Source organism: Macaca mulatta, chromosome 3 (genome assembly GCF_049350105.2).
Source record: "Macaca mulatta isolate MMU2019108-1 chromosome 3, T2T-MMU8v2.0, whole genome shotgun sequence".
Taxonomy (NCBI): Eukaryota; Metazoa; Chordata; class Mammalia; order Primates; family Cercopithecidae; genus Macaca; species Macaca mulatta.
The window spans coordinates 46,677,456-46,703,901 of NC_133408.1; the positions used below are offsets into that span (position 1 = coordinate 46,677,456).

General features: G+C 52.2%; 2 protein-coding genes and 2 non-coding genes across 17 annotated transcripts in view; 3 read left to right on the forward strand and 1 right to left on the reverse strand.

The window, feature by feature from the left end:
• CPSF4 (cleavage and polyadenylation specific factor 4) overlaps nt 1–10,195 on the forward strand; it is an 18,531-nt gene extending 8,336 nt beyond the window's left edge. The window contains exons 3-8 of one of the 11 annotated variants that reach the window (NM_001257618.1): nt 1,040–1,192; nt 3,185–3,280; nt 3,635–3,728; nt 5,486–5,558; nt 7,174–7,269; nt 9,239–9,559. In NM_001257618.1, the coding sequence (NP_001244547.1) occupies nt 1,040–1,192; nt 3,185–3,280; nt 3,635–3,728; nt 5,486–5,558; nt 7,174–7,269; nt 9,239–9,307 (581 nt within the window). In that variant the 3' untranslated portion in view covers nt 9,308–9,559. Of the gene's footprint in view, nt 1–1,039; nt 1,193–3,184; nt 3,281–3,634; nt 3,729–5,485; nt 8,210–9,238 lie in introns of those variants that run through there. The other 10 variants (XM_015134315.2, XM_015134318.2, XM_028844958.2 and 7 more) reach the window with 10 other exon arrangements.
• An 822-nt stretch (nt 10,196–11,017) lies between these two features.
• On the reverse strand, nt 11,018–19,266 carry ATP5MF (ATP synthase membrane subunit f). 4 transcript variants are annotated; one of them, XM_015134377.3, is made up of 4 exons: nt 19,227–19,266; nt 12,906–13,013; nt 11,971–12,087; nt 11,018–11,185 (listed from the first exon to the last, which is right to left on the reverse strand). In XM_015134377.3, the coding sequence occupies exons 1-4, from the start codon at nt 19,237–19,239 to the stop codon at nt 11,157–11,159; spliced, it is 267 nt and encodes an 88-aa protein (XP_014989863.1). In that variant the 5' UTR covers nt 19,240–19,266; the 3' UTR covers nt 11,018–11,156. The 4 variants fall into 4 exon arrangements, with proteins under 4 accessions (XP_014989863.1, XP_077852400.1, XP_077852402.1 ...); XM_077996274.1 differs by having other exon boundaries at nt 19,209–19,266; XM_077996276.1 differs by lacking the exon at nt 11,971–12,087.
• Nucleotides 19,267–23,259: 3,993 nt separating this feature from the next.
• Nucleotides 23,260–23,331, forward strand: TRNAW-CCA (transfer RNA tryptophan (anticodon CCA)). Its single transcript has one exon. It is a non-coding gene; the product is annotated as a tRNA-Trp (tRNA).
• Nucleotides 23,332–24,518: 1,187 nt separating this feature from the next.
• TRNAW-CCA (transfer RNA tryptophan (anticodon CCA)) lies at nt 24,519–24,590 on the forward strand. Its single transcript has one exon. It is a non-coding gene; the product is annotated as a tRNA-Trp (tRNA).
• Nucleotides 24,591–26,446: the final 1,856 nt, after the last annotated feature.

The window sequence follows — 26,446 nt, forward strand, 5'->3', positions numbered from 1 at the left end:
AGAGTGCTGCGATTACAGGTGTGAGCCGCTGTGTCTGGCCTCCCAGCTTGCTTGCTTGCTTATTTACTTATTTATTTATTTAGTGAAGACAAAGTCTCAGGCTGATCTTGAACTTCTGGGCTCAAGTGATTTTCCTGTCTTGGCCTCCCAAAGTGCTAGGATCATAGGTGTGAGCTACTACACCCGGCTAAGTTCATCTTTCTTTTTTTTTCTTTTTTTTTTGGGGGGGACAGAGTTTTGTTCTTGTCACCCAGGCTGGAGTGCAATGGCGTGATCTCCGGTCACTACAACTTCCGCCTCCTGGGTTCAAGCGATTCTCCAGCCTCAGCCTCCCAAGTAGCTGAGATTACAGGCACCCCCACCACTACACCCAGCTAATGTTTTTTTGTATTTTTAGTAGAGATGGGGTTTCATCATGTCGGTCAGGCTGGTCTCGAACTCCTGACCTCGTGATCCACCCGCCTCAGCCTCCCAGCATCTCCCTCTTTTTTATGCCTCCATCTTACAGTAATATCTGTGAGATGATGAGTAACTTTTTTTTTTTTTTTTTTTTTTTTTGAGAGGGAGTCTCGCTCTGTCGCCCAGGCTGGAGTGCAGTGGTGGGATCTCGGTTCACTGCAAGCTCCGCCTTCTGGGTTCATGCCATTCTCCTGCCTCAGCCTCCCGAGTAGCTGGGACTATAGGCGCCCAGCTAATTTTTTTGTATTTTTAGTAGAGATGGGGTTTCACCGTGTCAGCCAGGATGGTCTCAATCTCCTGACCTCATGATCCGCCCGCCTCGGCCTTCCAAAGTGCTAGGATTACAGGTGTGAGCCACCGCACCCAGCCATGAGTAACTATTAAAATGTAAAGTGTCTGTCAGCGTACTGCCTCAAATCATGTTGCCTTCTGTGAGGCAGACCTCTGCCCCCTTGCAGGACATGATGCCCTCAGGTGGCTCCAGGAGTTAGGAGGTGAAGATGCCTCAGCTTCTCTAGGCCCTGTCCCCTGGGCTCAGGGTGGCCTCTCTGCTGACACCCTGTCCCTATCTTCCCGGCAGGGGGCATGTGTCCGTTTCGCCACATCAGCGGTGAGAAGACAGTTGTGTGCAAACACTGGCTGCGTGGCCTATGCAAGAAAGGGGACCAGTGCGAGTTCCTGCATGAGTATGACATGACCAAGATGCCCGAGTGCTACTTCTACTCCAAGTTCGGTAAGGCACCTGGAGCTCTGGAGGCTCTGCTGAGAACCAGGGTGCAGAGGGGTCTGTTGGCTGCCCAGTGCCCACACACTCTCTGCCTGCTTTTCCCATCTTTCCATTCTCAGAGGAGAAACTTGGGCAGAGCCTGCCAGCCTCAGCCAGCTTTTAGGAGACAACGTGGCTATTTCCTGCTCATCTCTCTTTTTTTTTTTTTTTTTTTAAAGACACAGGGTCTCGCTATGTTTCACATACTGGTCTTGAACGCCTGGGCTCGAATGATCTGCCTGCCTCAGCCTCCCAAAGTGCTGGGATTACAGGCGTGAGCCACTGCGCCAGACCCCTTGCATTCTTTTGGAGTGCTTCAGTGTTTGGAGCTCTTTCAATCACTCTGGGATTTGAGGCTAATGAGGGTGACCCGGAAGCAGCGAGTTGTGCAGCTGGCTGCATTATGTCCGTGGTTGGTTTCTGTCCACATCCACCTTCTCCCTGAAACCCACTTCTCACTACAGTGTGGGAACTGCCTCTCAGGCCGGAGCTGGTTCCTTCTCTCTGGGAGCCGTGATCCTGGTGACATTTCAGCCATCCTTAACAGTCCTTCAAAATAGCAGCCTCAGATGTGTCTTCTGGTACACCAAGCTTGCCTTGAGCCCTGCTTAGAGAATGCGTGGCCTCAGCTGTCCTGAGTGGCCTGCGTGGAGAAGCGGGAGACCGGATGGAGTCGGTGGGGCTGGCACAGAGTCTGGCAGAGATGTTGTGCTCCCTGCTGGAATGAGTCCCCAGGGTCTCTGCTCAGGTCTGCACTTCGTGGTTTCCGAAGAAGCAGCTCTGTGGGTCAGCATGAGGCTGGCTCTAGTCCTGGGCAGGGAGCCCGGCAGAAGGCCGGAATCCTGCAGGGAGCCAAGGGGTACTGGATATGCTTCATGCTTTCAAAGCACTGCTTTTGGAGGAGACATTATTTCAGCATCCCAATAGGTGTGGCCTGCTGGCTTATTAATAAGAGCTGTGGCTTGTTTTGTGGAGGTGGCATAAGCTGAGAAGAAATAGAACCCAAGCTTCCCAGCTCCCCAAGTGCTGTCCTCTGCTATTATGCAATGTAGCATGTTCCCCCCTGACGCCTTGCCCATAGCAGCACTGGGATGGGGCAGTGGCCTCCCATCTGTCCCCAGAGGCAGCAGCTGGCTCTCCTGGGCAGGCTTTCAAGGCACCGCTATCCAAGTGGCCTGGGGGTCGCTCCTTCCTTGCTGACGGCCCTGGTGCAGGACACACTGTGTGCAGCTTCTGTCACCTGCACCACAGACATTGGGTTGAGGGCCTCCTTTCTAGGCACTGGAGGGACAATGGTGAAGAGGTCCTTGCCCTGTGAATTCTTCACTCTTGTGGTCCAGGGAAAGATGTAGCCAATAAGCCATGAGACGAACAGAGAAGAAATTACTTGTGACAAGTGCTCTGAAGGAAGGAAACCATGACCAGAACCTTGAGGCAGAGTGGTCAAGGATGAGGGGATTCCTGAGCTAGGAGCGGAAGACTGAGAAGGGGCTGGTCCTGGTGCAGGGGGACCCATGTGACTGGGGGGTGGCAGAGGCGGAGCTTGTGGGGGAGCCTGGGGAAGGAGTTTGCAGTTCCTTAGAATTTTGAGCACAGTTGTTAACGTGGATTGGAGAAGGTGAGCCAAGAAGCGGGCAACTACCCAGGAAGGCAGTTCTCAGTGCTGGTGGTCCCTGGGGCCCACTGCTTCGGAGAGGGCCAGGTCCACTAGTGCTTCTCCCTACCCTTGTCCCAGCTCTTAGACATGAAGAGCCAATCAGAGTGGAACTTCCTGGTCTCCATGGGTGCTTTTCTGTCACAGCCCCACTGCACAGGAAGCTGGGGCTCAGAGACACTCTTCCCTGGCTCTCAGGGCTCATCAAGCCAAAACTGGACACCAGAACCTCTTTTCTTTGGATGAAGCCAAGGTGGGCCTGGCCCCGGCCTTCCTAGCGGCCTCACGTCTGAGTTTTCCTGCAGGAGAGTGCAGCAACAAGGAGTGTCCCTTCCTGCACATCGACCCCGAGTCCAAGATCAAGGACTGCCCTTGGTATGACCGCGGCTTCTGCAAGCACGGTAGGTGCCAGGGTGAGCTGGGCCCCTGGCAAGAAGCCAAGTCCTCCCTTCTCTGCCTACATGACCCTGGAGGCTGCCATCTGGTCTACCTGGGACATCTTGCCCTACCTGTCCCAGCAAAACCTGACATTCTGCAGCTAGCGGCTTGCTCATACCCCTCATCTCCCTTGACTCTCCCAAGAATGCTGGGTGGGTGGTGGTCCACCTGCATTTTTGATAAGGAGGCCAGTGTTGGGAGGTGAGGTCCCTGCCCCCTGTCTCCCATGAATGGGGGACAGCCAGCATTTGAAGCCATGCTCCAGCTCTCTAACTGGTAGAGGGGATGTCTAAGTGACCAGACACTTGGCTCTGCAGGTCCCCTCTGCAGGCACCGGCACACACGGAGAGTCATCTGTGTGAATTACCTCGTGGGATTCTGCCCAGAGGGGCCCTCATGTAAATTCATGCAGTGAGTAGCCAGCCGCTCTGCCCTCTACCCTCTACCCCAGCTCCCAGCCCAGGCCGTGCTGCCCTCTGTATCTTCCCTGGGCCACCTGGGCTTTGGTCATTGTGTGATGTCAGTACTAGAGCCAAGGGTGGGGGCAGGAGATAGGGAAGTAATCCCTGCTTAAGGCCACCAGTGCTTCCTGAGCCCAGAGGTGGCGCTGCCTAGACCCATTTCTTGGGTCATGGGCCATCTGGTAATCTAATGGAAGCTGTGGGATACAGACACACATGTAGCCTTGCATATCATTTAGGGAATTTGGGGACTTCCAGTTAAGAACCTGCACCCTAAAGGAAGGAAACTAGAATTTCAGTCTCCTATGTGGAGGCTCAGAAAACCCTGAGCTTGGGGTTTCACATAGAATAAGTAGTCATCTAACAGTGAGGGTAGGAGAGAACACACCCATTTCACACAGCAGCACACTGAGGCACAGGGCTTGGTCCCTGGTCAGGGGCACATGGTCAAAGGCAAGTCTGGGCTGGGTGTGGTGGCTCACACCTGTACTCCCAGCACTTTGGGAGGCTGAGGTGGACAGATCACGAGGTCAGGAGTTCAAGACCAGCCTGGCCAATATGGTGAAACCCTGTCCCTACTAAAAATACAAAAATTAGCCAGGCATAGTGGTGTGTGCCTGTAGTCCCAGCTACTTGGGAGGCTGAGGCAGAAGAATCACTTGAACCCGGGAGGTGGAGGTTGCAGTGAGCCAACATCGTGCCACTGCATTCCAGCCTGGGCGACAGAGCGAGATTCCATCATAGTTTACATAGATAGATAGAAGATAGATAGATAGATAGATAGATAGATAGATAGATAGATAGATAGATAGATAGATAGATAGATAGATAGATAGATAGATAGATAGATAGAGACAGACAGATAGATAGATAGATAGATAGATAGATAGAGCGAGACTCCATCATAGTTTAGATAGATAGATAGATAAGATAGATAAATAGGATAGATTAGATAGGATAAGATAGCAAGTCTGTGAGCCTCTGAAGATCGGTTTTAATTCTTGCTCCATGGGGTTAGCACCCCTCTTCTGGCTCCATTGTCTTGTCCTTGGAGCCCAGTGCCCATCTGTCACTTTGCTTGTGGACCCGGGCTTCCGCCTGGGGTGGCACTGGGGCTGCAGACAAGCCTCCCCTCCTCCTGGCTGCCTCGCCAACACTGCTGAACCTGCAGCGGGATAACAGTCTCCAGGTCTGTGGGGACCCTGGTCCCTGCTTCTCACTGCAGGGCAGTGGCCGGTGCTGCCACTGGGTCTTACTCCCTGAATGAGAGTGCAGGCACCTGCAGGTGGCCTGGGGCAGACCGTTACCAAGTGATGGGAGGAGGGGCTGACGCCAGAGTAAGATCCTGCGGGGAGCGGGGCTTCCCTGTGTACAGCTCCTGGGGCGCAGCAGGCGCGTACCGGTGCAGCTTTTGTCATTTCTGAGCAGCACTGGCCATGAATATCCCAGTTCAGTGTAGGCAGGGCTGGGCCTGAGCCCAGGCAAGTCAGTTGTGTTCTCCACGCCACTCCCGCGGCCTCCCAGGAGCAGAGCTGAGTGCCAGCCCCACCCCATCCATGCAGCTTGTGTCAAATCACTTTGTGCTGGGGCAGATGAGTGTGATTTTCCTAGGGCTGGAATTTAAGAGCATGGCCTGGCTTCTCTCTTCTCATCCCCCGTCCCCGACTCCTTCTCTTGTTCTCATCCCCTCTGGCTGCTGGTGACCAGCCCTCGATTTGAACTGCCCATGGGAACCACCGAGCAGCCCCCACTGCCGCAGCAGACCCAGCCTCCGGCAAAGGTACCGTGCCTGGCCCTCCTCAGTAGGAAGGAAGTGCCTTTTCTCCAGCGAGAACCTCAGTGTCCCCCGGGGGTGCGGTCTGCCTTAGACCCCACTGGAGAACTTGGGAGAGAAGGGGCGTCTCCCAAGTTCCTGCAGAAAAGTCAGGGGCAGAGCCATGTGTATCTCCCTCGAGAGATGCAGGGCCTCTCACCCTGGAACCTCAGCAAGGCCAAGCGCAGCAGCAAAGTTGAGGCACCATGCAACCAGCCACCCATTGTGAGATGGGGCTGCCTGGCACAGCAGCGTCTGCCCCAGGAGCCGGCCTGGGCACCATGTCTGCGCCCGGGGAGCTGGCATGGAGCCGGCCTGGGCAACGTGTCTGCTGCTTTTGCTCCTGGGCCAGACCCTTCGTTTTGCAGATAGGGGAACTGAGACTTCCAGAGTAGGGGGACTTGCCTGAGGCGACGCCACTGGGCAGGAGCAGGTGTGGCAGCAGAACTGACCACTCTGGCCAGCACTGCCCCTGCTCCTGTGGAGTGGAGGCTGGGAGGAGGGGTGAGAACAGGCCCAGCTGGCTCCAGTTTTCTAGATAAGCCAAGCAGCCAAGCAGCTGGTCCGACCCCTCCAGCCCAAGGAGGGAGGGAAATGCCATAGACATGTGGGGATCTGCAGCAGCCCCTCAACGCCAAGGGCACCCTGAGTTTGGTTATGGGAGTCGGGGGTTGAGCCAAGAGGAAGGGCTGGCATCAAGGCAGGGCGGGCATCAGGCAGGGTTCCCAACAGGCCCACCAAGCCCACCCACCTGAGCCCAAAGCCTCACCTCCTACCCTGCTGGGCTCTGGACTGGCTGCCAAAGCCCCACCAGCCCCGCTAAGTGCTAGAGGCTGAACAGCCAGGAGAGGATGCAGTGGATACAGCTGCGTGGAGGCCAGTCATATTGAACTCTTGATGGGGAAAGCCGGGAATTCCAAGTGTAGGTGCAGCCATGCCAACCTGGGGGTTTTCTAGCTCGGGTTCTGCACTTATGGGCCAGAGCCAGGAGCCCACGGGTCGGGAGGAGGCCCTGCTGTGGAATCCCTACCCCAGGAGCCCTGGCCCTCCTGGCGGGGCTCCCTAGAGGAGGGTCCTCTCAGCCCGAGAACGCAGCTCAGTGTGTCAGGCTCCAACTGTTTTTCTGTGACTTGCTCGCCGTGTAGGCTGCTAAACATCTGGCTGAACCAAGCGTTCATCCTGACCTGAAGCCAGAACCTGAGAAACCAAAGTAAGGCCTGAACATGCCCTCGCCCCACTGCCCCAGAGACCTCCTCTTGTCTCCTTGATGTTTTGTTTTCTATTTTATTTTTCGTTTTTGTGTGTCTGCATGGTGTTTTTCGGGCAGTGGCTTCTGCCATCATCACCAGATGTTTCTCTGTTGCCCGCTGTCCTGAGCTGGGCTGTTGTGGAAGCCCTTCTTCCTGCCATTTGCGGGACGAGTCCCGCCCTCTTTTTTCCTGTCCCCATCGGTAGTCTGCGTGCACGTGTTTTCCACAGTAAAACCGTGTTGTGTAACTCTTTCCAGCAAAGTAACAATCCGCCATTACAAAGGTCGTCCTCCTTGATCCAGTTAACGAGTCAGAACTCTTCTCCCAATCAGCAGAGAACCCCACAGGTCATCGGGGTCATGCAGAGTCAAAACAGCAGCGCGGGCAACCGGGGACCCCGGCCACTGGAGCAGGTCACCTGTTACAAGGTGAGTCCCTGGGCTGGGGGATGGGGTGGGGTCTTCCCTTACTGTCAGTGGCCATTCCCTCATGCCCCATATGTTTGGTGAAATGAGAAAAGTGAAAACATTCGTTTTTGCTGATTGTAAGCATAAAGTTACAGTCTAGTTACCCATCCACTATGGTGGGCTAGAGACTGTCCTATTTCCTACCACACCGCACTGAGGCACAGTAAAGGATGGTGAGAACGCCTGCCCAGTGAATGGATGGGGCCTGCAGGCAGGTGAGGGAAGCCCCCAAGAGGGCGGGAACAAAATGGAAACACTGATCCAGGGAAGGGTAAACCCTTGGAGCCGCTGGCTGTCCTGAAGGTATCCTCGGATCCTGCAGGGCACATCCTAGGAGACAGGACACTGGGTTACAGCACCCCCGTCCCCATCGCCTCCCCCAGTACATAAAATGGACTCAGGGGAAGGGTGAGCTCAAAGAAACCTCCTCGAAAACTGTCCTGTTCACTCTTGGCTCTGTGGGAGGCGGGGAAAGAGGAGGGAAATCTCTTCATAGTTTGATGTTGTTGATGAGTCTGGGCCTATATTCATGTCCTTGGTTAAGGCTGGAAAGTTACAAACTAAGTTTTCTAATCTAAAATCGCCCCAGGATTGGTATGCCCCTGGCACCTGGCAGGAGCAACCCCCAGTACTCTTGGAAGAGTATGTTCTCAACCCAAGGCACACACAATTCCTACGTCTGGAGTTCTGAAGAACGAGTCCAGATTAGAAATCACAAAACAGGCTGGGTGTGGTGGCGCATGCCTGTAGTCCCAGCTACTGGGGAGGCTGAGGTGGGAGGATTGCTTGGGCCCAGGAGGTCAAGCCTGCAGTGAGTTATGACTGCACCACTGCACTCCAGCCTGGGCGACACAGTGAGACTGTTGTCTCAAAAAAAAAAAAAAAAAAAAAGCACAGAAGTGGGACTGTGTATAGAGCAGACTTAGCTGTTATCTTGCCGCCCTGTAATCCCAGCACTTTGGGAGGCCAAGGCGGGTAGATCACAACAAGGTCAGGAGTTCAAGACTAGCCTGGCCAACATGGAAGAAAGAAAACAGGGACTGCGGAGCCAGGGAATAGAGCTGGCAAGAGTGCTGGGTGTTGACTGGGCAGAGCCCCTCGGGGCAGCAGGGACTGGGGGGTGGGTGTCAGCAGACAGTGCCCCCAGCTGCCTCCTGACCCTTTTGTTCAGTGCTTGAGGCTGCCGTTTAAGGAGTCACAGAGTAAAGAGAAACTACGGAAGGGCCTGGATAATCAGGATGGGATGAGGCAGGGTCAGGGCTGGATTTGTCATGTGGCTCTGCAGGCTCCCCTTATAAGCATCATCCCATCTCTCTTATCCTGTGATCAAAACCTGTCCCCAAGGTAGCTTAGACAGGTGTGTCACAGCCACGAGGGAAAACGTCGGGTACAGCCCACCTTCTGTCCCCAGCACTGGTTCCCAAAGGGAGGGGGGGCTTGGGCACTTCTCATGCTGTTCCCTCCCGTCTCCTGCCAGGGAACCCCAGACCTTGGCTTAGAGGTAAGTGACTGGCCTGTGGTGCAGAGGGGCTTGGTCCCCAGACGGGGTGGCGGAGCTCAGGTGCCACGGGCTTCTCTTTGTCCTGCTACCCACTTGGGAGTCCCTCCCTGGGCAGGCCCTGTGTCCATGTGGGAGAGGTGTGGGCCTGAAAGAGCCCCTGCAGGGTGCTAGCAGGTCGCCTTCTGGTGGCCTGTTCTCCCTCGCACCTGTGACTTGCTGGCTAGTTTCTGCACCACTGCACTTTCCATCCTGAGCTCCCTCACCCTCCAATTTGAAAAAAACTGTACCACTGAGAATTTCAGAGTCCTGTTCCAACTGGGGACTTGGTGGATGACTGGGGATTTGGTGGGCACTGACTTAGTTGAAAACAGCATTTGAACAGTGTTATTGTCTGTCTCTCCTCTTCCCCCCACTTCCTGCTCTTCCCAGTGTGGCGAGAAAGGACACTACGCCAACAGATGCACCAAAGGGCACTTGGCCTTTCTCAGTGGACAGTGACAGCAGCTGGAGCCAGCTCCGAGCAGCCCGGGGGCCCCGCTGTTGGGAGTGTGCATTTAACTATTTCATGCGCTTATTGGCGCGACTGTGGCTTGAGCTGGCCCGCAGGCATGTGGGTTTCATCGCTCTGAGGGGCCACGCCTGTTAGTTTTCTATTATTCTGCCGTAATATTTTTTGAAAAAGGGACAAGTGTCCTGCTGGGTCCCTGCAGTCGACATCCTATTTGGCTGGGCATCGATGCCCCCTTTCTGGATCGATGCCTCCTTTCCGGGACTCCCGGCACGAGTCCCCTCATCCAGGGAGGGAGGAAGCTGCTGGGGAGGGGCTTGGCTAGGCAGTTCTGTGTGGCGATGGTTTTCCCCTCATTAAACACCAGTTCTTGGTGACCGCAGGGGCTGGTAGGTCATTCAAAGCTTTGGCCAGCTCACGCCTGCTTCCTCCCTCCCTGCCCTGCTGAATCCTAAAGCTGTGCCTCTATGTGATTTGAATGAGGGAGCCCTTCAGGGCAAATTCAGGTGCCCCCATTGCCTCAGACTGGCCCTGGTCCCAGGTGGTAGCGGTTGAGGAGGGGTGCAGGGCTCTCAGGCCTGAGGTTCTCTCCTCTGGGCTTAATTTTCTCTTGGGGTACGCTCCTGACAGAGTTTAAGGTGTCCCTTGAGCTGGAGCTGCAGACCTTTAAATAGATGGCCCCTTCAGATCATCTGTGCCTACCTCCTGCCCGCCAGGCGTCTACACTCACTCAGATGCCTGTGGCATGTGGAGGAGACTGCCTTGTCCTGAGCCTGGAAAATGTGAAACTGTCTCCTGTCTCCTGCTGGGCCTGTGGGCCTGGCCACGTTCAATTGCAAGAACAATTTTTATGAAATGGATTAAAGCTTGTTTTTTAAGCCATGCCTCATTACTTAAGGTTCTCATGCCAAGCCTCTTACACTGGATGCAATCACAGCCTAGCTTTCTTGTCCCTTTCAACAAATGTCAATCTCACAAAGGGAAGTGCAGCTGCCCAGAAGGCCTTTGTGCAAGCAGCTGGTCAAGTCTGGGAGTCTGACCTGTGGAGCCAGCAGGCAGGTTCTCCACCTCAGCTCAGATGTCAGGTGGCCCCCCTTTCTGGAACACAGCATCCCACCCCCAATGAGGCTCTGATGAAGGGGAAGAAGGAGGGGTCGCCAAGGCCCCTCACTTTTCCCCGTCACTCCCATCCCACTAAGCCTGCTAGAGAAGCTTCCTCAGCCGGAGGGCCACACTCTGCAGCGTGGGCATTAGTGCTGCCTGAGGTCTCTCCAGACAGTGCCGGGACACCTCACCCTGTAGCCCTTGATGCCCCAGGGTGATGCAGAAACGAGATGAGAAAACATCCGGGCCGTCTAAAAATCCCCTGCCTAGAGCCACAGGACGGCCGGGGTGGGGTCTGGTACTCTCAGGCACACAGGCCTTTGTGTTACACCATAAAGGGTCAGCCAACTAAAGGCCAGAGTGTCTGCGAATGCACCTGTCCATAGCACTCATGGCAGGGGACAGACTTCGGCACTGCTGCTGCAGGAAGGCCTGGATGACACCCTGCCCTCCAGGGAGCTGGACACAACCCAAGTGGTGGTCTGGGAAGTCCACAAAGGCCTTCACAGGTCAATGCCCTGGAAAGACAACCTCCCCCCACCTTGTGCCACAGGAGCCCCTGGAGCATGGGACAATGGCTATGGCAGGCAAGCAGCACACGTACCAGTCATCTTTTATTTGGAGGTTAATTCCCATTAGGACATGAAAGGATTCAGCAACAATCGAGATTGTGTTCCTCACGGAGGGGCTCAGGCCAAGGTCATGGGGTCGGGGGTGGTGCACAGTGTGTCCTCTTCAGTGGTATTTGCGGAGCCGCTCGTGCTCTGAAGTCAGGAAGGCAAGATGGTAAGTATCTTACAAGGTTACAGTGAAGGCACGGCATGACAGGAAGCAGGCTGAGATCACACAAAGCCTTCCTGAGAATTCCCTTCAGAGATGACCCACGACCCGCCTGCCGGTGTCTGCAGAATCAGCAGACCCGGGGGTCACAAAGACACCTCAGGAGCCAACTTGCCACCTGGCCAGCTGCTTTCTTTCCAGAAGGAACAGAGGGAACACCTGCTCAGACAAACAGCCCTGAGAACCCGTCCTTCAGAGGCAGCACCACCCTGGTGCAGCAGAGGGGGAGTGAGGTGGGGGTGGGGGGTGTACACGACACTGTCAGAAACAGTCTAGTCAGAGGACGTCAGCAACACTTCCTGCCAATCTCCCACCAGACAAGCTCCTCTCGAGCCTCAAAGCCGGAACAGCCCTGCTTTTCTGGGGTACCAGATTATCCCACTCAACTCATTTCTCTTTCTGCATTGGCTACTAGGAAGATCGAGCCAAATTTTCACAGAGCCTGCTGTATTTTAAAGAATGCTTCTAAGTATTCTCTTTACCCTGGCTTCATTGTGATTTTCCTGTGTTCTCGTCACAATTTTCTCATTCAAACAATATCCCACATACTGTACTCTGATAGGTTCCTCCAATTCTTTTAGGTGGAAACATAAGGGATTTACTAATGGTCTCTCAGCCTCAGAAGAAGGTGGGCTGCTGTCTCTAATGAAATCAGTCACCACCACCCTCTCTTGGGAAACTGAAGGCAAGATGCTGCAGAGGCACTCACTGAGATGCTTGTAGGAAATGCTGTAGTTGAAGAGCACATAGCATGCCAGCACCATGGTAATCCCCGAGATGCTCCCCTTCTTCACGTTAATGTACTTGTTGTAGTACCGGTAGTAACCTGCAAACGCAAGAGGCGCTCATTGCCCTGCTGGGCTTCACATTTCAGTGAAGTTGAGCACACAGTTGAGTCTGGCTGACATTCAGGGACTCAGTCCTGCTCTGGCTGTTTAAGCCCCTCGCCCTGCATTCACTGGCTGATAAAGGTGATAAGCACAAATGCCAGTAAGGTCTCCAATCCCCATAGCCTAAACTATAAGCACATACCAGCTCCTGAACTAGGCCCACCTGGATTCCACCTCTCCCCTTTGGCCTTGATCTTGTAGCCTCCTGAGTAGCTGGGACTACAGGCACGCACCACCACACCCAGCTAATTTTCTTGTGTGATTTTTTTATAGAGATGGGGTCTCTCCACATTGCCTAGGCTGGTCTAAAACTTGGCTCAAGCAATCCCCCCGCCTTGGCTTCCCGAAGTGCTGGGATTACAGGCATGAGCCACTGCACCCAGCCAAGATAGGCCATTTCAAATATTTGTCCTGGAAGTTCTGGCAGGGAGGTGAGCATCATATTATAGACTAATGCCCACTATGGTTCCAATTCATTTTCCTCTTAAAGAAGTCTTAGGATTTCTCTAAGAGGCAGACGTACTGATTCCAAGCAATAGGAAACACGTTCTTGGCTGCAATATCTCAGAGCCAGCCTTTGAAAGCACCAATCAACCATGGAGGTCCAAGGCCTAGCCACCCCTCCCTGTCCTCCTCTATATAACTTACTGCTTTCAGACAACAAGACCTTCGTCGCCCAAATTAATTCATGGCAAAAAGAGACCTGAAGACCCAGAGATTTGCTTTCATTTACACACATCCACAAGGCTCTGACCTCTTTGAAATGCTCCGAGAATGCCACTAGGGCTGAAGTCCCGCATCAAGATCCAGCTTGGCAGCTCCCCCAGTTTGACCTCCAGAAGTTTCTTGTCCTTCACTGGTACTGAAACGGAAGAGTGAGAAAAAATACCCACTGAATAATCTCCCAGTAACACACATGGCATCCTTTCCTGCCACTACTTCAACTATGCAACAACGGTGCATAATGCAATTACACAGAGGCTGCACATACAAAATATGACAAAGAAATGCGTCACATCAAGCCCACTATTTTAAGCCTGAGTCCACACAATAGCAGAACTGCTACAGCGTCAGCTTTATTAACCAACAGGACGTCTGAGTAACAGCTTGCTGGGAGTAACTCCAGAAAAGGGTCTTGAAGAAAGTAGTAACGTGGAGGACAGGAAAGACTACTGCAAAGCTAACATTTACTTGACATTATTAGCTTATTTCATCTTCACAGCAAGCAGTTCGTGCCTTTATCTTACAGGAGGGGAGGGGGGATAGACTCAGAGAGGTTGGGCCACGTGACCAAGGTCACACACACAACGTGGGGGCAGGACTGGCCCCCCACGTCCCTGAAGCCAATATGAGAGTGCCCTGTCCAACCCTGGGGATGCGTGCCTGGAGAACGTACTAGAGGGGATGTGGAAGGAGAGCGGCATGACGGTGGCCCCAAGTGTCTCACTCAGACTTGATGTACTTGTTTACTGGGGAAGGGCTTCAAAGAGCATCTGGGTTCACATAGCTGCCAGCCTCCCCAGATGGGCCAGCCCGAGCAAGTATAATGAAAGAAACCCAAGGAATTTCCACCTCCAGCATCCTGGGACCACGGACGCCAACAATTTCCAGAGATAAAAATATGAGATTACACATTCCGAGAAGCAACTGACTTAGGAAAAACCACTCCAAATGACTGAACGGCCCCAGACCATATTCCAATGGGAGTCTGAGAACAAGGAATCAGAAGAATTCCTGGCTGACACTGCACTGTCCTCACATTTGGGCCCAGGAGGAGACCACGGAGGGCCAGGGAGTGGGTGGGCCTGTGGGTGTCAAGGAGATGCACTTAAGGAAGGAATGGTCTCCCCTGTTCTCCCTGCAAAGATTTTATTTATTTATTTATTTATTTATTTATTTATTTATTTATTTTTAAGAGACAGGGTCTCGCTCCATTACCCAGGCTGGAGTGCAGTGGTTATGCACAGGTGTGATCACAGCTCACTGCAGCCTCACTGAGCTTCCTGGACTGAAGTGATCCTCCTGCCTCAACCTCCTGAACAGCTGGGACTACAGGTGTGTGCCACCACACCCAGCTAATGATCAGTTTTAAAAAGCTTTTAGCAGGTGTCCTATTGAGGGCAAAGAGTCTAGGACCACGGTGCTTTCTCAAAGATAACCACAAGAGGAGCCAGATTAAATCATTCCAAGGATTTCTTCTCCATTTTGGGATCAAAGGAAAGACTAAGGCTCTGTCAGGACCAGCCTCAAGAGTCTGCTGAGGGAGGCCGGGCACAGTGGTTCACACTGTAATCCCAGCACTTTGGGAGGCCAAGGCAGGCAGATCACCTGACGTCAGGAGTTTGAGACCAGCCTGGCCAACACAGTGAAACTGCACCATGAGATCGCGCCACTGCACTTGCCCAGGCTGGAGTGCAGTGGCACAATCTTGGCTCACTGCAACCTCCGCCTCCTGGTTCTAGCGATTCTCCTGCCTCAGCCTTCTGAGTAGCGGGGACTACAGGCATGAGCCATGACACACAGCTAATTTTGTATTTTTAGTAGAGATGGGGTTTCACCATGTTGGCCAGGCTGGTCTCGAACTCCTGACCTCAGGCAATCTGCCCGCCTCGGCCTCCCAAAGTGCTAGGATTACAGGCGTGAGCCACCACACGAAGCCAGAAAACTCACTTCCTGATCCAGTGAAGCCATTTTTTCACATTTACATAAACTATGCAGGCATATTCTGCATCTCATAACCATGTTCAGAGGCTGGCATGGAGTCTGGCACATCACAGGAGAAAAAAGCCAACAATTCACAACTTGTTTTTCTCCCTAGTTCTATCTCTGTATTATGAAGACAAGGGTGTTTCCTTAAAACTTGGCCGGGCGCGGTGGCTCAAGCCTGTAATCCCAGCACTTTGGGAGGCTGAGACGGGAGGATCACGAGGTCAGGAGATCGAGCCCTTCCTGGCTAACACGGTGAAAACCCGTCTCTACTAAAAAATACAAAAAACTAGCCGGGCGAGGTGGCGGGCGCCTGTAGTCCCAGCTACATGGGAGGCTGAGGCAGGAGAATGGCGTGAACCCAGGAGGTGGAGCTTGCAGTGAGCTGAGATCTGGCCACTGCACTCCAGCCTGGGAGACAGAGCAAGACTCCGTCTCAAAAAAAAAAAAAAACAAAAACAAACAAACAAACAAAACTAACACATTTGGGGCTGGGCGCGGTGGCTCACGCCTATAATCCCAGCACTTTGGGAGGCCGAGGCAAGAGGACCACGAGGTCAGGAAATCAAAGACCATCCTGGCTAACATGGTGAAACCTCATCGCTACTTAAAAAAAAAAAAAAAAAAAATCAGCCAGGCGTGGTGGCAGGTGCCTGTAGTCCCAGCTACTCAGGAGGCTGAGGCAGGAGAATGGCGTGAACCTGGGAAGTGGAGCTTGCAGTGAGCGGAGATCCTGCTACTGCACTCCAGCCTGGGCAACAGAGTGAGACTCTGTCTCAAAAAACAAAACAAAACAAAACAAAAGCAAATCTAATACATTTCGCCGGGCGCGGCAGCTCACGCCTGTAATCCCAGCACTGAGGGAGGCCAAGGCGAGCAGATCACGAGGTCAAGAGTTCAAGACCAGCCTGGCCAACATAGTAAAACCTCGTCTCTACTAAAAATACAAATATTAGCTGGGCGTGGTGGCACATGCCTGTAGTCCCAGTTACTCGGGAGGCTGAGGCAGGAGAATTGCTTAAACCTGGGAGGTAGAGGTTGCAGTGAGCCGAGATCGCACCACTGCAAGCGACTATCCAGTTCATCCCAGATGCATCTATACTTATTCCACAAATTTCTCTTTTACTGGAAGGCAGAGGAAGGCCTCAGTCCTTGGTTGCCCTATTCAAATTCCCACCCCCACTCTACACACCCCACTCCTCTGCAGCACTGAAGCTTCCATCTGCAATCATTGGCTCACATAAAGAGAGAGAGTAGAGTTCAGAGGCAGAGCAGACCCTGGGGTCAGGTTTCTGGGTTTTGTGCCATTTTGTAGGTGTGTGCCCTTGGGCAAGGTACTACTCCTTCTCAGTTTCCTCCTTTGTGAAATCCTTGGTACTTGGCCCTCAGTACTATGTAAATGAGAACTATTACCACCTTTCTGCCTGATTATGAGCTACCTGAAGATGGGAATATCCCCACTTCTTGGTATACGACAGATTCTCAGTAATGGTTGTAGAACCACCACAGATCCTTGAGAGGAAGCATACTGTTCATTACTATGAAGCCACATGGAAATGACAGTCTCTCCTGAGTGCTAAATCCAGCCTGGGGGTTGTCCAGAGAAGAAACATTTTAGGCTTTGCAGGCCACATAAGGTCTCCATAGCATAGTCTATTTTATTTTTAAACAATCTTTTTAAAAACAGAAAACGGCCCAATGCAGTGGCTTATGCCAGCAATCCCAACACTTTGGCCGAGATGGGAGGATCGCTTGACGCCAGGAGTTTGAGACCCCATCTCTATAATAAATAAATAAATAAAATAAAAACAAAAAACCATTCTGGGCCCAGCGTGGTGGCTCATGTCTGTAATATCATCACTGTGGGAGGCCAAGGCGACCAGCCTAGCCAACATGGCAAAACCCCATCTCTACTAAAAACACAAAAATTAGTAGGGTATGGTGGCGGGCACCTGTAATCCTAGCTACTTGGGAGGCTGAGGCAGGAGAATCGCTTGAACCTGGGAGGTAGAGGTTGCAGTGAGCTGAGATCATGCCATTGCACTCCAGCCTGGGCGACAAAAGCAAGACTCTGTCTCAAAAAATAAATAAATAAAAATAAAAAATAAAAACAAACACAAAAAACCATTCTGAGCTCATGGCCAGACAAAAACAGGCCACAGGAAATCCAAATCACTGGCCATAGTTTGCCAACCTCTGATCTTATCTACTGCTGCTAATTCATATTTCCCACACTTTATGTGCTCATGAAATACTGTCTTTGTACTCTGGTGACAAACACCACCTAAAAGATCATCAATACAGTACCTAAGAGACATGGACTCCAATTTCTTCACTGGGGTGATGCTGAATAGGCCAGGCACGTGACCCTGCCTTAAGGTCACAAAGTAAAGGCTGGGATGACCAGCTCACACCAACTGAGTACTCACTGTGGGCCAGGCAGTGTTCCAAATGTCTTTCATGTACTAAATGGATTGATCCTTAGTCCAGAGCTCTTGACCACAGCCCTATGTTTAGACACAATGCCCCAGTGTTCGCTTTTCACAGGTTGTCTCCTTAACACAACTACCATGTATGACGAATATGCCCATTTTACTGAGGGGAAAACAGCTTCCCTCTCATCTTTTCTGAAGCCCTCTTCTTCAGGTTGAGATTAAGAATACAGAGGCCGGCTGGAGTCAGGAGTTCGAGACCAGCCTCACTAACATGGTGAAACCCCGTCTCTACTAAAAATACAAAAATTAGGCAGGTGTGGTGGCGCGCGCCTGTACATCCAGCTAGAGATCATGCCACTGCACTCCAGCCTGGACAACAAAGCAAGACTCCGTCTCAAAAAAAAATAATAAATAATACAGAGGTCAGGTGCGGTGGCTCACGCCTGTAATCCCAACACTTTGGGAGGCCAAGACAGGTGAATCACTTGAGGTCAAGAGTTTGAGACCAGCCTGACCACCGTGGCGAAACTCCGTCTCTACTAAAAATACAAAAAAAAAAAAAAAGAGCCGGGTGTAGTTATTGCTGCGTGCCTGTAATCCCTGCTACTCGGGAGGCTGAGGCAGCAGAATCACTTGAACCAGGGAGGCAGAGGTTGCGTGAGCTGAGATCAGCCACTGCACTCCAGCCTGGAGGACAGCGCCAGACTCCATGTCCAAAAAAAAAAAAAAAAAAAGAATATAGAAACTGCGCCAGGTGGACACGGTGGCTCACAATCCCAGCACTTTGGGAGGCCAAGGTAGGTGGATCACCTGAGGTCAGCAGTTCGAGACCAGCCTGGCCAACATGGTGAAACCCCATCTGTACAAAAAACACAAAAATTAGCCGGGCATAGTGGCTGACGCCTGTAATCCCAGCTACTCCGGAGGCTGAGGCTGGAGAATCGCTTGAACTCAGGTTGCAGTGTGCCGAGATCGCATCATTACACTCCACCCTGGGCAACAAGAGCGAAACTCCGTCTCAAAAAATAATAAAGAAAAATACAGAAACTGAGCTAAGACACACATAGGTTAATAAAAACTCTGCCACTATCAGGCTGTGTGACCTCAGAGAGGCCACACCACATCCCGAACGGTTATTTTCCTGATCTGTAAAATGGGATCAACTTTCCCAACAAGGACTTGCTGACAAGGCTACTATGGAGCATCTAGGACTAAAACACGGTTTAGCCCTATTTCAGAAACAAACAAAAATCATGAGTGTGCACAGCTGGATGAATGTAGCGATTTGCATATGGGTGTCACTGAAAACCCATTTGACGGGCTGGTCATAAGCCCATCCTAGAGAATAAAGCTCATTTACCACGAAGCCTCAGTCAGGTTTGAATACTAGCTCAGCCCTCTCACGAGTTGTGACCTTGAACAGGTCACCCCACTTCTCTGAGCCTATTCAACACATATGCATCGAACCTTACATGGTATCAGGCACAGTCCTAGTCCTGAGCTCCCACTGGAACATTAAGCGTAAGCTTTGGAAAGAAGGGCAGAAGCTGCGCGTACCATTCAAGTGCAAAGCAACTGGGTCGCAGCGGGACAGGGAGGCGGCTATTTCTTAGCGGAAAGAGGGACGCAAGGCCCAAGGCGGCGCATTCCCAGGCCCAGAAGCGCGTGCCCCAGCTGCCTTCACCCTCCACGCCTAACCCGGTTGGTGCGGGCCCTGGGCAGCAGGAAGGCGCGGCTGGGCGGGCGGGAGGGGGTCGGGCAGCGTAATACCCTAAAGTAGGGTCTCGCGCGCCTCGAGGTCGTGGCGAAGTCCCCGAGCGAAGAGCAGGCAGCTCCGCAGGTTCCTTCTGTCCCAGTGCGGCTTTGGAGCGTGGACCCTGGCTCCTATTTCCACCACGGCATCCAAACAGCCTTACCCGGGGCCTGACACTCACCGACTGACGCCATCTTGGAGTCCTGGTGTCCGCTGTGCCTGGCCGCGCGAGGGCTGCGGGGTAGCAAATGCACGCTCTATCCGAGACCGTAGAGCAGAGGCTCACGGGAAGCAGGTCACAACTGCGCACACCCTGGAACTACTAGAGGGCCATGAAGCGAAGGGCGAGGTGCCTGGAAAGCAAAAATCCGAGGGTCCTGCAGTTAGAGAGAGGGGGCGTCTCAGCCTGGCCTCCCTACCTTAAAAGGGACAACAGGCGTGCACCAGCACGGCAGGCTAGGTTTTGTATTTTTAGTAGAGACAGGGTTTCACCATGTTGGTTAGGCTGGTCTCGAACTCCTGGCCTCAGGTGATCTCCCTCCGCCCCGCCTCGGCCTCCCAAAGTGCTGGGATTACAGGCGTGAGCCACCAAGCCCAGTCTATTTTTATTTTTATTTTTTACTTTTCAGACAGAGCGTTTACTTTTCAAACAGTGGCTTGATCATGGCTAACTGCAGCCTCGAACTCCCAGGGTCAAGCAATCCACCCACCTCAGCCTCCCAAGTAGCTAGGACTACAGGCGCACACCACCACTCCCAGCTTTTTTTTTTTTTTTTTTTTTTTTTTGGTGGAAACAGTGTGGTGGGGAGTGGGGGTAGAGGCTCTCTATTTTGCTCAGGCTGGTCTTGAACTCCTGGCCTCAAGCGTTCTTACTCCACCTGCGAAGTAGCTGGAACTACAGGTACACACCACCATGCCCAGCTAATTATATTCTGTAGAGAAGAGATCTCTCTATGTTGCCCAGACTGGCCTTAAACTCCTGGCCTCGAGCTTTCCTCCCACCTCGCCTCCTAAAGTACTGGAATTGCCAGCCTGAACCACACTGCCCGGCCTACTTCAATTTTGATTTATTTTATTTTACTTATTTATTTATTTATTTGTTTATTAGACAGAGTCTCGGTCTGTTGCCCAGGCTGGAGTGCAGTGGTGTGACCTCTGCTCACCACAACCTCCCGGGTTCAAGCGATTCTCCTGCCTCAACCTCCGGAGTAGCTGGGATTACTGGCACGCGCCACCACACCCGGCTATTTTTTGTATTTTTAGTAGAAACGGGGTTTCATTATGTTAGCCAGACTCCTCTGGAACTCCTGACCTCCTGATCCACCCGCTTCGGCCTCCCAAAGTGCTGGGATTACAAGTGTGAGACACTGCCCGCCGGGCCTCCGATTTTTTTTTTTTTTTTTTTCTCTTCTTTTTTTTTTTTTTTTGAGACAGAGTCTTGCTCAGTCGCCCAGGCTGGAGTGCAGTGGCACCATCTTGGCCCACTGCAGGCTCCGCCTCCCGGGTTCACGCCATTCTCCTGCCTCAGCCTCCCAAGTAGCTGGGACTACAGGCGCCCGCCACTACGCCCGGCTTTTTTTTTTTTTTTTTTTTTTTTTTTTTTTTTTGTATTTTTAGTAGAGACGGGGTTTCACCCTGTTAGCCAGGATGGTCTTGATCTCCTGACCTCGTAATCCGCCCATCTCGGCCTCCCAAAGTGCTGGGATTACAGGCGTGAGCCACCGCGCCCGGCCTGGCCTCCGATTTTTAAAACAACCTCCAGAGCAGGTCTTGCAGTCACCACCACCCTGGTTCAGTTCATTCTGCTACATTTCTTGTTTCAGAGGTGCCATTGTGGGGTTGGTCCATGTCTACTCCCCTTCTCCTCAGGCAGTGAAAATCACACATACAATTACAGGTGTGTGGAAGCATGGCCAGCATCTCCAGTGGGAATCAAAAATGGTTAAAAAAAAACAACCCGGGTGCGGTGGTTCACGCATGTAATCCTAGCACTTTGGGAGGCAGAGGTGGGCGGATTACTTGAGGTCAGGAGTTTAAAACCAGCCTGGCCAACATGGTGAAAATAGGAAAAAAATTAGCTGAGCGCGGTGGCGGGTGCTGTAATCCCAGCTACTTGGGAGGCTGAGGCAGGAAAATCACTTGAACCCAGGAGGTGGAGGTTGCAGTTAGCGGAGGTCAAGCCACTGCCCTCCAGCTTGGGCGACAGAGCGAGACTCCGTCTGGGAAAAACAAAACAAAACAAACAAAAAACCAGGCTAGCCTCGGTGGTTCACGCCTGTAATCCCAGCACTTTGGGAGGCCAAGGTGCACAGATCACCTGAGGTCAGGAGTTCAAGACCAGCCTGGTCAACATGGTGAAACCTCATCTCTGCTAAAAATACAAAAAGTAGCCAAGCTTGGTGATGTGCGCCTGTCATTCCAGCTACTCCAGAGGCTGAGGGAGGAGAATTGCTTAAACCTGGGAGGCGGAGATTGCAGTGAGCAGAGATGGGGCCACTGCACTGCAGCCTGGGCGATGGAGTGAGAACTTGTCTCCAAACAAAGAAACCCCAGAGAATACAGTAGTGTAGCGCAGTCAGAGTGTTCTCAACGGTTCCATGCGCCCTTGAACTCTGTCTTCAAAAGTTTATTTCACTTGCTCCTTGCGGTGTGGTGCGTGTTGACCATCCACGGTATAATGCAGGTATAATATAGTCTTAGGAGTTTATAACCCGCCTTGGGCTGCGTACCTAAGCAACTGAACCCCCAGGGAAAACCCTGCCCATTGCCCCAGGACCTATGTAACTTCCACTCCCAGGGGCTGGGGCAGATGGCCCGGCAGGAGGGATCAGGGATGGGGTCTACTGGACCCCAGGTGTCAGGTCCTCCGTGGGGCAGGAATTCGGCCTGGGGACCTTCCTGGTCCACCTAGGGAATCGTAAGTTTCACCGCGCTACTATGCTTTGTTTGACTTAGCGGTGCCAAGTCTGGCCTGAGGGTCTGACTTAAGGTCTGTTCTGGGAGGGGAGGGCGTAGAGGGCGGGCAGCGCGCGCCTTCTGCGGAGGTGCGAGAAGGGGACCTGGAAGACTACGAGGGACCGAAGAGACCTGACTGCACTGTGTCCAGGAAGAGGCAGCCTCCGGGTGCTGATGGACTTGAGGGCTGTGGGAGGGGAAGCTGAGGGGGCCGCTGTTCCGTGGGCCGCGCAGGAGAGCAGCGAAAGTCAGGAGTGGCCGGTGGCACCCGCGCCCCCGTCTTTTCCCCACGCCGGCACTGGACACTCGCGGGGACGCAGGAGCCGCCAGAGCCCAGGATCCGCACACTGGAATCCTGGAAGGCCCCGGGAAGAGGCCGGAGGGAAGCGACGCGATGCCCGATCCCCTGGGGCTGATGGAAGGGCTGAGGGCGCAGGAGCTGTGATTGTATACCTATAAATGCCAAGGTTTTAGTTAACGAACTGGGGTTGTTTCAGGGAAGGTGGGGGTGGGTTGGAGGGAGCAGATTATTCCAAATATACTTTTTTTTTTTTTTTTTTTTTGAGGCGGAATCTCGCTCTGTCGCCCAGGCTGGAGTGGAATGGCACGATCTCGGCTCACTGTACCTCCGCCTTCCAGGTTCAAGCGATTCTCCTGCCTCCCGAGTAGCTGGGATTACAAGCGCCCGCCACCACGCCTGGCTAATTTTTATATTTTTAGTAGAGATGGGGATTCACCATGTTGGCCAGGCTGGTCTCGAACTCCTGGCCTCAGGTGATCCGCCTAGCTTCCCAAAGTGCTGGGATTACAGGCGTAACCCACCGCGCCCGGCCTGAACATAGTACTCTTTCCTTGATCTGGCTCACGTGCAAATTCTTAGTGTTCCCCATGCAGAGGGCTGGGGAGAAGAAAATCCGATTCCCTCACAACACCGCCCCAGCCTTCTCCGCTAAACTGCGCTTTCTCATTTTCCACTGTGGCTTCCCATACGTTTCTCCTTAGGAGACTCCATAGCCTGAGGGAGGTGAATTTTCCCGAATGAGAAGAGGATTATTTACGAACCCCGTGGTGGCATCTGTTTCTATGCTGTTTCGTTTACTTTTACACTTCCCTCCGAATAGCTGCATTACAAAAGGGAAAGAACTCTTAGTCAATCCCAAACCATAATAAAAGGGTAGTAAAAAAAACTATACTGGTCGCTACACCTGATAACTGCTGAAATAGGATCCATCTAAAACACAAAAAACTTATTCTTCCAAGACCTCGTGGCGCAACGGTAGCGCGTCTGACTCCAGATCAGAAGGTTGCGTGTTCAAATCACGTCGGGGTCAAACATATGATCATCCCTTTCTTTAGCCACCAGGAGTTATATAGACGTCTTGCCGCTAACTCTCAACCTTGGACACTGTATTTTCTGTTCTTTAGCCCTAAAGATTTCTTTGCGTAGGTACTTCAGCAGTGGACCAGCACCTTAGCTAAAGTGTGAGGAAAAATTCAGAGCCAATATTTAGGTTGTGCTGTTCACATCTGTAGCAGGATTTATCGGGACTGTGCTTCAGATAGTACATTCACAGGACTTCAGATAGGACCTTAAAACAGTGCAGGAGGAGCACTTTGGGAGGCTGAGGCGGGCGGATTGCTTGAGCCCCGGAGTTCAAGACCAGCCTGGGCAACGTAGCAAAACTGTCTCTCAAAAAAGCAAAACAAAACAACAAAAACAAAAATAACACCACCAGATGTGGTCGCACATACCTGTAGTCCCAGCTGTTGCTTAGGAGACTGAGGCAGGAGGATCCCTTGAGTGCGGGAGGTTGAGGCTGTAGTGAGCTATCATTGTGCCACTACACTCCAACCTGGGTGACAAGGTGAGACGCTGTCTCTAACTGAAAAAATAAATAAAACGGTTCAGAGCTCAGGAAACAGTTGCCTTCCCAATCCAAAAACTACCCGCCCACCCTGGAGGGGCTGCTGTCCTTGGAAAAGTGTTGGTGGTGCAGCCTGATCTCCAGCATTTGAAGTTCAAGCGCCACTAGGACAAAGCTTTATTCAAAACAAACGAGGAGGAAGTCAGTAGTCTTCCCCGAGCGGCTCCTACAGGACTGCGCTGGCCTGACCTGTCATCCGGCTCCCTCCCCACGTTTGTATTCCTGGAACGACCTGCTGGACTGAGTTCCTTGTCCTCTGCCTAGAGGTGGCCAGGCCTGACCTCACTGCTTTCCCTATGTTCAAATGTCTCGAACCTGGAGCACTGAGTGTTTCCGTTTTCTGTTAAAGCAAACAAGAGTCAGGCGGGATGGCTCATGCCCGTAATCCCAGAACTTTGGGAGGCCAAGATGGGAGGATCGCTTGAGCCCAGGAGTTCAAAACCAGTCTGGGCAACACGGCACGATCCCATCTCTTGTATTTTTAATTAATTAATTAATTAATTAAAGGATAGTAAAAAAAACTATACTGGTCACTACACCTGACAACTGCTGAAACAGGGTCCATCTAAAGCACAAAAAATTTATGTTTCCAAGACCTTGTGGCGCAATGGTAGCGCATCTGACTCCAGATCAGAAGGTTGCGTGTTCAAATCACGTCAGGGTCACAGCTGTCACCCAGGCTGGAGTACAATGGTAGAGTCTATTTACAGAGTCTCACTCTGTTGCCCAGGCTGGAGTACAATGGCACAGTTTATTTATTTATTTGTGAGACAGAGTCTCACTCTGTCTCCCAGGCTGGAGGACAATGGCACAATTTTGGCTCACTGCAGCCTCCGCCTCCTGGGTTCAAGCAATTCTCCTGCCTCAGCCTCCTGAGTAGCTGGGAGTACATACTCTTGCCACCATGTAATTTTTGTATTTTAGTTGAGACGGGGTTTCACCATGTTGACCAGGCTGGTCTCAAACTCCTGATCTCAAGTAATCTGCCTGCCTTGACCTCCCAAAGTGCTGGAATTACAGGCGTGAGCCACTGTGCTCGACCAACACACGTATGTTTATTGCAACACTATTTACAATAGCAAAGACATGGAACCAACCCAAATGCCCATCAATGGTGTACTGGATAAAGAAAATGTGGTACATACACATCATGGAATACTAAGCAGCCATTAAAAGGAATGAGATCTTGTCCTTTGCAGGGACATGGATGAAGCTGGATGTCATCAGCCTCAGCAAACTAACACAGGAACAGAAAACCAAACACAGCATGTTCTCATTCACAAGTGGGAGCTGAATACTGAGAATGCATGGACATAGAGAGGGTAACAACACACACCTGGGCCTGTTGGGGAGTCCCAGGTAACGGTAGGGAACTTAGAGCACGGGTCAATAGGTGCAGCAAACCACCATGGCACATGTAACAAACCTGCATGTTCTGCAGATGTGTCCTGTTTTGTTCTTTTTGAGACGGAGTCTTGCTCTGTCACCCAGCCTGGGGTGTAGTGGCTGGCCTGATCTCAGCTCACTGCAAGCTCCGCCTCCCGGGTTTATGCCATCCTCCTGCCTCAGCCTCCGGAGTAGCTGGAACTACAGGTGTCCGCCACCTTGCCCCGCTAGTTTTTTTTTTTTTTTTTTTTTTTTTTTTTTAGTAGAGACAGGGTTTCACCGTGTTAGCCAGGATGGTCTCAATCTCCTGACGTCGTGATCCGCCCCTCTCGGCCTCCCAAAGTGCTGGGATTACAGGCTTGAGCCACCGCGCCCGGCCTGTTTTGTTTTAGAAGAAGTAAAAAACAAACAAACTTGGGAGGCCCGAGGCAGGCTGATCACTTGAGGTCAGGAGTTCAAGACCAGCCTGGCCAACATGGTGAAACCCCATCTCTACTAAAAACACACACAAAAAAGTAGCCGGGCATGGTGGCGGGCGCCTGTAGCCCCAGCTACTAAGGACGCTGAGGCAGGAGAATGGCGTGAACCCGGGAGGAGGAGCTTGCAGTGAGCCGAGATTGCGCCACTGCACTCCAGCCTGGTCAAGGAGGCCAGACTCCGTCTCAAAAAAAAAAAAAAAAAAAAAAAAAGGAAAAATTAACTCCTTACATTAAAATTGTATTTTGGGGGTAATTTACATAAGTCACACAATTATGCCTTTAATTAAAATCTAATATTCTTTTTTTTTTTTTTTTTTTTGAGGTGGAGTCTCGCTCTGTCGCCCAGGCTGGAGTGCAGTGGCGGGATCTTGGCTCACTGCAAGCTCCGCCTACCGAGTTCAAGTGATTCGCCTGCCTCAGCCTCCCAAGTAGCTGGGACTACAGGCGCGCGCCACCACGCCCTGCTAATTTTTTTGTATTTTTAGTACAGACGGGGTTTCACCATGTTGGCCAGGATGGTCTCAATCTCTTGACCTCGTGATCCGCCCGCCTCTGCCTCCCAAAGTGCTGGGATTACAGGCGTGAGCCACCGCGCCTGGCCCATTTTTCTTCCTTCCTCTGATAACCTTTCTCCCCTCCACAAACACACAGCCAAA